At 42.4% G+C, this 12,401-nt stretch overlaps 1 protein-coding gene and 1 long non-coding RNA gene across 3 annotated transcripts in view; one reads left to right on the plus strand and one right to left on the minus strand.

Moving 5' to 3' along the window:
- Nucleotides 1–12,401, plus strand: part of LOC116832512 (uncharacterized) — a 139,843-nt gene that overhangs the window by 54,232 nt on the left and 73,210 nt on the right. The gene's annotated exons all lie outside the window — the stretch shown is intronic.
- The window catches only part of ADTRP (androgen dependent TFPI regulating protein), a 46,685-nt gene that overhangs the window by 10,697 nt on the left and 23,587 nt on the right, over nt 1–12,401 (minus strand). The window contains exons 4-5 of the mRNA XM_032793276.2: nt 9,415–9,530; nt 2,835–2,986 (exon numbers count right to left, since the gene is read on the minus strand). Of these exons, the coding sequence (XP_032649167.1) occupies nt 2,835–2,986; nt 9,415–9,530 (268 nt within the window). The remainder of the gene's footprint in view (nt 1–2,834; nt 2,987–9,414; nt 9,531–12,401) is intronic.

Raw genomic sequence — 12,401 nt, forward strand, 5'->3', positions numbered from 1 at the left:
GGAGAGGGGGAGGAGCAAGGGCATGGAAGGCTCAGGGAAGGGGGCAGGAAGGAGCAGGGGCCTTGGGAGAAGGGATGAAGTAGGGGCAGGGCTTATGGCAAAGTCCGGGGTTGAGCAGTGAACACACCACTCCTCCTCCACCCTCCAGCACATTGGAAAGTTGGTGCCTGGTAACTCCAGCCCCGGGGTTGGTGCCTATGCAAAAAACAGCATATTAACTTCTGAAGAGCCGCATGTGGCTCTGGAGCCACAGGTTGGCCACCCCTGCTCTAGAAGTATGCAATCACCACAACGTTAGTCCATGGACATTGAGAACTTTATTTAAAACCATTAGGTTTGCTTGGCAATGTGAATGGGTTGGGCATTTATACAGCACCTTTTTTCTAGGAGGATCCTAAAACACTGTGAAAGCTCAGTAAACTAATCTGGGGCCAAATCCAGCAGTCTTTTCACATGGGAAAAATTCCCTCAGACTTTAGTGGGATTTTTGTCCCAGAACAAAATGAGCAAAGATGGAGGAAGATTTCGCTCTTGCGTATTCTATTCTACTACAGGAATAGCTTCCCTCAGCCACTATCATGTAGCCACCTATAGGGTGGAACCAACAATCATTTAACAGTGCGTGGCAAGGCTAGACAATATTGTAGGCTTTGGATGTGAAGAACTGAACATGCATTTAAAATTACAAAAGCTGGGAAGAATGTAATTTAACAAACAGTAGGAATATTAACCCAGGACTAACACCCTGTAGTTGTGTGAAAAATGCCATAGGCTCATTAATTATCACAAGAGGCCATGGTTTTATGTCTGCTTTGAGTAATATAAACTATACAGTGTGGGTCAGATCCTCAGCTGGTGTAATTAAGTGGAGTTCTGGTCACTTTAATAGTTCTTCATTAGTTTACATCAGCTGAGGATCATGCTGTGTGTGTAACATACATTTATATATGCTCTCTGAAACACCCACCTGCACCTTTAAAATATGCATATACTGAACTTGTCCAAAGTTCAGGGTATAATGAGGGGTTGAACCTGGTGTTCTGGACCTGGTTTTTCTCCGACCAACAGATCTTAGTGAAATTAATTTCTCCTTTTTGGCTGATTATATTTAGTCATCAGTTCCAAATACACTTATTTGAATTTAATTTGATGACTGGTATGTTCCTTTTTCTTCAGTCAGTTATCTTGAGCATCAAATCTTTTGTATTCCACTTGTGCTGCTTATATTGATAATCTGCAGTTGTTGTAACTGACTGTTTGGGTTAGGAAATAATGGAGAAACATCCATGAAGTAGTGAAACTTATTCATATGACATGAAAAATAAACCGGTCTTGCACTTGTTTCTCTGAACAGCAAACAATGACAGTAGATAAATGAAGCAAAGGGCTGTCTTCGAGAGAGTGCGAGAGCAGGAGCAACTGTTCTGCATGCTACTCCAGAAGAGAATCCCTGGGAAGACCTAGTAATCTGTAGTACAGGGTGGCACAGTTCACTGTTTGTATGTCTTTCCGAGGAACAGAGGCATGCTTGTTTACAAACAGATCTCTAGCTACTGTACCTTGCAGTGTTTGCCATGCAGTTCAGAACAATTTTTATTCCTTGTAGCAGAGATACTCTGGCCTTTGATCACAGATTTGGGTCCAAATTCTTTACTCAGTTACAACTCTGCAGTCCCTCTTAAATCAATGGAAATCCACAGTTGTGTTTGAATGCAGGATCTGGCCCTTCATCTTTTTTGTCTCTAGGCCTCTCTATAGCTACCTGCACCAGTCCTCACCTGGGGAGACTTTAAGCAAGAAAAGGCTATGGCCAAAGTTTTCAAACCTAGGTGCCTACAGCAGTCATCCTATTTTCAAAGGTTTGGAGCACCTGCAGCTCCTCAGTGGGATCCAGAGTTACTCATCACCTGTCAAATTCAGTCCATTTCTATTTAGGTGGATGTTGCGAGCCTAAATTTAGGCATTCTGGTTTAAAACTTTTGGCCTGAGATTTTCATGAGTCTTCACAGATTTGGTCAAGGATAAAATATTTCCAGTGAAAAGATCCCCCCTCCCTCTCAAAGCTTGCAAAATTTCACCCTGGAAGAAATCATAAGTTTTCACACATTTGTCCTGAGTAAAATATATACATTTTCCCCCCAACAGAAACCTTTTCACCTCAGAAACTATTTTTGGGGAGTGAGGGAAGGAGATGCAAAACCAGAGGGGAAAAAAAAACCCAACTTTTTCTTTTCCTCACTGCATAACATAACTATCTAAAATAATATTTTTTCTATTAGGTGGATTTCTAAATGGGGTATTATTTTTTAAAATAAATATCTTGGCTCATGCCACCAACTCGTGGCTGCAGAAGAAGAAAGGAGACATTGAATGGTTGGTTAAAGACCACAAACATGACATTTATCATGTTCCCTTGACAGAAGCTCTGATACCTGCACTCAGGTCCATCAATATCAGTTTTCTTTCATCTGTAAACCCTTCCTAAAGAGCAGCAATCCATAGTTCAATAAATTCTACATGTGGGTCCCAAAAGTTTAGGGGAATTTTGATTCTGTGCATCATGGTGTGAGAAGGAATCAGATTCCAATTATTGTGCTAGCAAAAGGCCCTTCTCCAGTTACATTAGGGAAAATTGATGTATCACCCATTGGGAGGGGGTGGGTTATTACTTAAAAAACTGGGAAGCTTTAGTGGAGACCCAGCACTTGCTTTGTGCCTCACTCCCTTTTAGACAGGCACACAAAGCACCGCTCCATTATTTGCTCAGCTGCCACTCTCAAAGCACAATTCAATTTTTCATTTGACTACAGGTGAAAAACAAAAAGTGAACTGACCCCAAATCATACGGTTGAGAAACTCTCCAGTGTTGTAGATCCAGACAATGAGGACAATGCTACTGCAGAAAAAGGCCGCTAGACCCACTGGGCTGAAAAAGGTGAAGAGAGGATATACCCACTCTCCGGTTACAGAATAAATCCACAGGACCCTAGACAAGGAGAGAAATGATTTTTGGTTAGGACCATTCAGTTAGAAGAAGAATTTAAAGATTTCCCATCCAGGAAGAAATATGTTATCACAACTATCATGGTAAAGAATAAATAGATCAACTTACATTAAACTACTGATATGCAACATCTCCACTGGGCAGTTAGAAAGCTGGACTCTTTTCTGTGAAGCACACGTCATTCAACACGGATTAGAACACATGCAGTGTTCTACCATGACCAGCTTGGTTCTATCGTGACCCAACTTCAGTGAGTATAATGGTATTTAAGTAACTGAAGTAAGTCTCCTCAGTTGAGAAATATGGCTATTTAACTATAATGTATTTAACTATATTGTATAACAGCAAATAAACTTTTAGACACATCTTTTTCCAACTGGTTCCCCTGGATTTTCAGCACCCACCTAGATCAGAGACACCTGGGGAGAGGAAAATGCTATTGCTCATCTTTCTGTCCCTTCAGCAGTGACCAGTTCATCAGGGAGCGGCTGGAGGAGGTGAAGTTTCCCTTTGTCCCACAGAGAAGGGAAAGGAAGAACAATTGTAGGTAGGTAGCAGAGAATGTGGTGGCATTGTCCACCCCTTCCCCTTCCTGGGCTGTTTGTAGGGCTTCATTCTGTCCGGCTTCCTCTCCCCTCAAACCCAATCTACAGATTGCTGTGGCTACCAGTTATTGAGTTATTTGCATACTGTGACTCTTATTGGTCAAAAGAGCCTTAAAAGTTAATTTCTTGATTGATAAACTTTTGAACTTTTTTTTATAATACGACACATCTGTGGATAAGTGTAATTCAAATAGCACCTCACTCATCCGAATTGATTAAAATCTCAAAGGTAGTTCACTGAAAAGACAGATAACATAAAATTAGGAGATTTGCGTTATATAAGGCCAGAAGGATGGGCTGAGGCTACATTTAGCTCCTTTGCGGTAGTAGGAGCACTCATCCTTTTAATATATTCTGACAATGGAAGAAACCCATGCATTTGGATCACAAAGTCCTGAGTTCTATACCCAAGGGCTTGTCTATGTGATAGGTAACATGTCCCATGGGGATGTGGTTTCTAAAGCAGATTACCCTGCAGCATGTGAATTGGTCCATATAAACCCTGCTGGTGTACACAAAAGGTTCTTTAGTGCACCTTAATTTAGTGCTGCTTAGTGCCCCAGGTCCAGTAGGATTTAACTGGCAATCATGGTATTCATTTTTGTGGCCATGGATCTGTTATAATTCTATTGGGAAGCTGATTCATCTCTGTTGTCTCTGTAAAACTGCCCCTTAGACTTTTCCCAGCATTGCCAGTAAGGAGATATTCTGGTGATTCCGCCCCTACCCCCGACCACCAGTGTTTTCATGGGAGAGGATGTCACTCTGTGAGAAAACACTAGCCTGCCACTTGGCTGTGTGAGTCATGTCTCAGGATATGTGTGTCACATAGACACCCCACCAGAATTAAGATATGTCACAAATCTGAAACAGGTAAATGCTAGAGAAAACAGCAGAAGTGTCCTTAAAGCAGGAAAACAGATCAACTGTAATTAGAGAAGGCACTGGTAGGACATAAAAGAAGAGGTGTGTGAAGAAAGATTTGTTAGCCCTCAGTAAGAAAGTTAGTGGGAGAAACTGGTGTTGCTGGTAATAAGAGTTTTATTGGGCTGAGCTTGGAGACATTAAGAGTAGAAACTAGTTTTATAGATCCATCATAGGTCCTCTGATCAGAAGAAACAACTGTGGTGTGAAATGACTGAGGAAATAAAAAAGCCTATAAAAAGGCCTCAATAATAATAACAGGAAATATTAGCTACAAGACACTAATTGGAGTCTCAGTGGGGAAAATGATGGCGTTGACTTTTTTATTATTATGTGGAGCCTATATGTATTTTTTTCAGTATGATACATGTCTCAGCCAATTACAAAGGCAGCGATCCTAGTTTTAGGTAGTAGGAGATTAGATTGTGCAGGTCAAATTTTTCAAACTTGAGTGCCTTAGGACAGGCACCTAAATCAATTTTTTAATGAACTTAAATAAGTAGCCTGATTTTCAGAGACACCAAGCACTGTCATCTCTCACCTGAGCTGATGGAAGTTGTGAGTAATCTAGCAGGCTGTTCTAGTGCATAAATACGTATTTGGTTGCCTGTCTTTAGGTACCTAAGTTTGAAAATTTGGTCTACAGCGAGCAGAAACAATGGACAAGAGAACCAAATTTTTAGCAGACATCTAAAAATGCGCTATCAAACTTTGCACCCATTGCACAATTGCACATTTTGCATGTGTGATTATCGATTCAACTCCCATACAACAGTCAGATGCCTATTTTTTTGAAAATTTACTTATCAGTTTAGAAATGGAATAAAAAGTAGTTTTGTGATAAGAAATAGAATAGAGTAGCAAGTGACAACAAAGAGTTCAGGGTAATCTTGAAGTAATGTTTGCATTTCTGAGGAATTATAGAAAGGGTACAACTTAGATGATGGCACAGGGGTAGCAAATGTACCAAAACACTATAAGGTTTGGGGGCAGCATGTATAAATCAGTAAGACTTGATGTACCGTAATAACCTAGAAGGAAGAAGATCTAGGGTTTCTCCTGTCCTTTCATTACATGTGCCTCATTTCCACTAACCTTAATGGGACCTATACTCTCATTGAAGGAAGAAAACTAGTCCCTGAGGTGGTATTCAAAGAGATATGTAAGATCAGGAAAGGCAAATAACGTATTGGTGCAAATTAGGTATTTGAGATAGTGTTATTTCAAAATGAGAAGGTCATAAACTGAAGCTGAGCACAGGTATCTAGCACGTAATATAATTGAAATGTTTTAATTCATCATCAAGATGGAGTGGGCACATTACTGGAAAGTGATGGAGTAAAGCCCCTCCATTTATTTACTTATTTTATTTAGTTATGGCTTAAGATGCAGTGTGCACTATATAATTATTTATATTTCCTGAGCTTAGAAAGTTGGTATGATCTCCTCCGCTTTATGGCCCAAAGTACATTTCTGATGATTGGCGCCTATATTACTGTCCTCTTTGCTGTTACATTGATTTTACAATTGAAATGGAAAAGGGCAGGCTGTTTTTAAGATCTAAAATTGGATAACATAAGAGTTCAGAGATACAAGCTTTGGCATTCCAAGACAGGGAAGAAGATTACAGGCCAGGTTTTTGAGACTTGTAATTGATTTCAGGAGGACTACTTGTAGAGTAACATCTTACTCAGCATGAGAAAGAATATCAAAATCTGTCACTAAAGGAATTCACTAACATGTCTGACAGGTTTCTCACCAGACCTGGCAGCTTCCCATGGTTGGAAACCACCCCCCACTTCTGAGTACAGCAAAAATAAATTTCTATAATAAAACCCCATGTGGAAGCAGGACCTTGAAGAAAGACACATGCAGTGGGAAACCATTCTGGCTGCCCTGCTTGACTCTTCCCTTGCTTTCCTGGCTAATCTGCCACCTCATATGGCAAATGGACCACCTGAATCCATAGATATGGAGGAAAGGGGAGTAGTAAAGATGCTGCTTATGGAGCATAAGGCCACATGATTGGACTATTGATGGTTCTGCCACATCAGCGAAGGCAGCAACAGCGAAGTGTTGGCACCTATAGGCTGTATGCAGAGATTTAAAATGTAAAGCGATGTTTTAGTATAAAGACTTTGGGGCTGAATGCTCAAAAGCAATTAGGCTCCTAACTTCTGTTTAGACCCCTAATTTCCATTGAAATCAATGGAAATTAGGAACCTAACTCCAGTTGCTCATTTTGTTGCTGGGAACCAAGGTGAAGAGAGTAAAATGAAAAGGTCTGTGCTATCTCCAGGAGACAGAAAACACCAGTATGGAGATTGGCATGAATGTGCATGCAACTGCAGGAAACTGGAGTACAACGGGCAGGACCCTACAGAAGATGACACAAGGGACAAGTAACAGATAGCCATCTGCTTGGGAGCCCAATAGCCAGCGTACCGAGTACTGTGATCTGTGCTTAATTTGTGCTAGGGCTTGCCAGGGCTGAACCCCGGCACCTCTAGGCTTGGCAATTCATAGCCCCAGCACCTCTGGGCTTGTTGCATCAGTTATGAAAGTAAAAAAAAAAAAAAAAAGTTGCTTGAGCCCTGGCACCTCTTTCATTACAAATGAAGCACTGACTGTGATGTACTAGAAGCTGAAGACAATATCAGCTCAAAGGAGACTTTGGGAGAAACCGCTAGTGCAGGATGTGACTAGAACTCGGTTTGGCCATGCTTGGCCTGGTTGTGATTGCTGATTATCTAGGATACTGAGTCTTCCTCCAGTGGGCACTCCCTGAGTGGAAAAACACTCTCCTTCTTTTCAGTGTGCAACATCTGAGACTGTGACCTCCACTCACTGGGGGATACGTGGGTTTAGGGCCACGTTCTCACATCAGACAATACTTGCTCTGGGGTTTGGCAAGTTGAAGTTGTTGTGATCAACGCATACCCCCACCAAGAAGTCTGGATAGTGTTGGCTTAAAACAACTGGGTTTGGGATGGGATGATAAATCTCTGTCCTGCCTCTAGCTGAAACCTGGAGGCAGGGCCGGCTCCAGGCTTTTTGCCACCCCAAGTGGCAGAGGAAGAAAAAAAAAGTGATTGGCAGTACTTCGGAGGCAGCTCCACCGCGCCGCTTTCTTCTTCAGTGGCAGGTCCTTCCCTCTGAGAGGGACGGAAGGACCCGCCGCTGAATTGCTGCCAAAGAGCCCGACGTGCCACCCCTTTCTCTTGGCCTTCCCAAGCACCTGCTTGCTGAGATGATGCCTGGAGCCAGCCCTGCCTGGAGGCTCCATGTCAGATTCTTGTGTTGTTACAAAACAAAAAAGTAATTTATTCTCTGGTTTATTTAGGTCATTGTGGTAAGGGTGGCTGCTGTTGAGGTGAAGTTGTGTGGACTAGAGGGCTCTGCAGGAAATGAAAATGCAAAAAGCATGCATCTCATGGCATTATTCCTGTCCCAGGGAGGTGGGACAAGTTCACAGAAGCACAGTTCGATCATAAAGACTATAAAAGTCACAGTGCCTCAGAAGAGAACAAAATGTGGCTCAGCACTAAGTAATGCAGCAAACTGGTACATAGGAAAGGAATTTGAGATGCAATGATCTTAATCCCATTAAGGTTAAGATTAGATTAGGATAAACCATTCCTAACACATGGTCATATAATGTAGTAGCAAAGTCCAATATTTCCAAGCACTATAGAGGGATCTCAAATCATAAGTGCATTTTGTCTGTACAATTTACGTTATATTCTGGGTTTTCTTTTAGTGGGATTGAGGCAAATAATTTAATGACAAAAGCAAGTTCATTCAAACTAATGTGTTCACTGCCATAGGTAAGAACTAGTAGAAACAAAAAATTCCCCCAGTGCTTCCTCCTTTTCCAAAAATGCCTCACCTGCACGAGAAACAAGCTTATTCTCCACTTTGTCCTCATCAACCTCTTCTAGGGTGACCAGATATCCCAATTTCATAGGGTCAGTCCTGATTTTGGGGCCTTTTTCTTATATAGACTCCTATTGCCCCCCCACCCCCGTCCCGATTTTTTACACTTGCTGTCTGGTCACCCTACCCTCTTCTGAATCGTTCACTCCAGATGCCAGATGCTTGGGTCCGGCCCTTCTACATCTAGCATATCTCAAGAAGTTATTTTTATCACCCCACCAGCAGTAAATCCTTAAGTCACCACATGCCAGTCCGAGACTAAGGTTCAAGTTAGAGCAGCTTAAAAGCTGTTCTAAATTTTGGCAGCTGCCCATAGTCCCAAGGAGCTGTTTCAGCAGCCAGAGTTCTCTCTGGCCATGCCCCCTTTTCCCTAGGCATACCCCTATGCTATGGGGAAGGGAGGGAGCCAAGGAGAAGGTGGTATAATGCTGGCTCTAACTCACCAGAGGTTTCCCAACTTGGCACCAAACACCCCCTCCCCCCACACACACAACCACACATACCACACTCCTTTGGGATTTAGTGGGTTACAGCAGGGAAGCGTAGGTGGAAACAAATTGAGAAGACTGCTGTAGTGGAGACATCCCAAACCACCCCATGGTTTGTTACAATTCAACATAACTTGTCTTTCAAGAGAGGCTCTGGAGTAGCAGGTCATGTTCTGGATGGCTTCAGGTGCATTGTTGTTTTTGAAGAGGCATGCTGAACATATGGCTGGAAACAGTCCTCTTGGCCTCTTATTTTCAGGGAATATCATGTGATTCTTAAAACAAAAAAATAGGTCCCCCCAATGGCTTTTCCATAAAAACAACCATAATGTGATTATTCCCATTTAAACATTTTCTTCATGGGGGAAAAGAATCCTCTAAACACAGAGTTTTGCCTCTTTTTCCAGAGTAGGCCAATTTGAGAAAATCCAGGGGGGTTATAATACATAATTCTTACCAGCTGAGATAAGCAACAGAAACAAATCCTAATAAGATCAGTCCTTTCTTCTTTGGTGGATAACGGTGAGGGGTAGCAAAGATCTCCAGCAGAGCAAGTGGCAATACAACAGTGTGCTGGGAAGAAAAGGGGATATGTCAGAGAGTGGCAATAGTGTGTTAACCGAAATGCTTGTGGCAATGTGTACAGACGTGCAAACCAATTATTAGTTAACAGTATAGAATGCCACAGAAAAGCATGCCGCTTTACCAGTGAGTAAATTCCCATGATACAGCAAGCATGGAAAGTTTCTTGTTACACAGTAAAAAATATGATAATTAGGTGCTACTATAGAATGCTGTACTGCTGTGCATTGTAATCTCTAATGGATAGTGCAGGGATTTACTGCATTATCAGATGTGCAAGGACAGTTGGAGTGAACCCCATGTAAACAGTATTACAAAGATTTTGAAATCTATCATTGTTTACTTTGGCCTTGGCTACACTTGAGAGTTACAGCGCTGGTGGTGGCTTTACAGTGCTGTAACTTCCCATCCACACTGGCAAGGCACATGTAGCGCTGTATCTCCCTGGCTACAGCGCTGGTTGTACTCCACTTAGATGAGAGGAATAAAGAGAACAGTACTGCTGTTGCAGCGCTGGAGTGTCAGTGTAAACAGTGATTAACCTTACTACACTGTAACTGACCTCCGGAACTTTCCCATAATGCTTTTAAGCAAAGATAACACTCTTCGTTTTGTTGTGATGCCTCTCTGTTTTGTTGTGAACTTGGGGCTCCCGGAGCTGCTTATCTAAAAAACAAACACAGCTACTGTTTGCTGTGAATGAGGCAGGCAGGGGGATCCCTTTGGAATGTTCACAGCCAGTGTTTGCTTGAGGAGAGAAGCAGCGCAGTGTGCCAGGGGCGAGGGTTAGGTCCGTTCTGGAGCAGCTACTTATCTGGTCTTTCAGAAAAAAACAAAGAAGACTATTTGCATTTAGTGAATGAGAGAGGGGTAGGGGAAAGGGATCAGAACTAGCAAGGCAGGGAGCTGACACAGAGTCAGCTCCAAAAATCCACTCTCTCTGTCTCCCCCATGCTCCCTGTCATACTCCACCCCACCCCCCTCTTTTGAAAAGCACGTTGCAGCCACTTGAACGCTGGGATAGCTGCCCATAATGCGCCACTCCCAACACTGCTGCAAATGTAGCCACATTGCAGTGCTGGTAGCTGTCAGTGTGGCCTCATTGCAGCACTTTCCCTACACAGCTGTACGAAGACAGCTTTAACTCCCAGCGCTGTACAGCTGCAAGTGTAGCCATACACCTAGAGATGGAAAGGAAACCCCCCTTGGCATTTTCTGAAAGACTTTCCATGCTTAATTTAATCCCAGGGGTGATTTTTTTTTCCTTTATGTAAATGTGGTGAAAATCTCTCTAGCCATTTCTGAGTCATTGGAGAGTGGGAACAAATACCTTAAACTCACCTTTAAATAAAAACCGATTTGGGGGAAATGTTATGGGATGAAAGGTGAAGTATTTTTATGATTAGAAAACTACAAAGAGAAAAAAGTGTTAAGAATAGAAATAAAGAATCAATTTCCAGTACTGCAAACAGTGTTCCAAAGTTGCATTCCCAGACTTGTGATGGTTAAATATATTTATCAATGATCTGGAAAGTGGTGTGGATGTTGAGGTGCCAACATTTGCAGAGTACACAAGGTGTAGTTAGATTAATAATTATTAGAAAAGACTGAGGATTTTCAAAGAGACCTAACAAAGCTCGGTGAATGAGCAGCATGAGAGCAGGTGAAATTCAGCACTGACAAATGCAAATTCATGAAAATTGGAAGGGATCTTTGAACTACTTGTGCACCTTGCTGTGTTTGTTCTAAGGCCCTTTCAGATCATAAATACCCCTTTGGATCTACCTGTGGATCTCCATTTCTCTGTACAGAAAGAGAGTTTGTGCACCTGAGTGGCACTGTCTCCACAACCAGGCCCTGTGTATAGGATGGAGTTGGGGCAGACTGGGGAAGGAGTGGTAGGGCTGACGGGAGAGTTTTGGAAGAGACATATCTTAGTCCATCCTGCCCCTCAGAAATTAACCAGAGAAGCTGATACAACCCCAGATTGTATTAACTGTTTTGTGAGTTACCATGGGGAGCTGCTGGAAGCAGATTGCAAATCCTTCGGAGCATGCCCAAGGGAGTTGGGGAGTGCAGTGGGCTAGAATTGCTGCTGGGGTACAGGGTCTCCACTTGAATGTCACTGGCCTCTCACAAAGGGTCTTGAGGTCCTCCAAGTTTTGAGACATTTTTTTCCCCTTCCCTCATTCAGGGTCAACTTGGGTCAGTCTCAGGGAGGAATTTCTTCTGGGGATTTCCACATAGAAAGTCTGCTTCTCTGGTTTTCAACATGAAAGGAGATGCTCCGGCTCTAAATTAACTGTAACTACTCAGGAAAAAGCCCTGAGTGTTACTGTCAACAGCTCAGTGAAAACAGTTGTTCAATGCACAACAGCAGGCAACCACAGCAAGACTTGCTCAATTGGGCTCCTAGTAACTAAGGTTTTATGGATAGACTGTGTGAAAAACTGCAGCAGCAAACACAATACATGAATTTTTCTGTCATATAGTACGTTGCATTTAAGGTCTGACCAAAGTCAATTGAAGTCATGGGGAATCTTTACATTCACATCAGTGGATTTTGGATCAGGCCCATACAGAGGACATGATGGCGTGGTATGATATGTAAGTTTTATTTGCCGATGTTTTGGAGAGAGATATACATTCTACCTCTAAAAGAGTGTGACACATTATGGCTGTATGCTGCAAGAGAGTACTTAGTAGAAAAGTGGTTCTTGGCATCCCTCTCGCACACCCCTTGCACACGAGGCCTCAGAAGCCATTATTCAGCCCCGTGTGTCTTGTTGCCAAATATCCTTCAGTTTCAGTTATTGTGTTCTACAAGCTAGAGATAACAAAAGTTTATTTGATTGTTCTAGT

The sequence above is a fragment of the Chelonoidis abingdonii genome, chromosome 2, assembly GCF_003597395.2.
Source record: "Chelonoidis abingdonii isolate Lonesome George chromosome 2, CheloAbing_2.0, whole genome shotgun sequence".
Classification (NCBI taxonomy): Eukaryota; Metazoa; Chordata; order Testudines; family Testudinidae; genus Chelonoidis; species Chelonoidis abingdonii.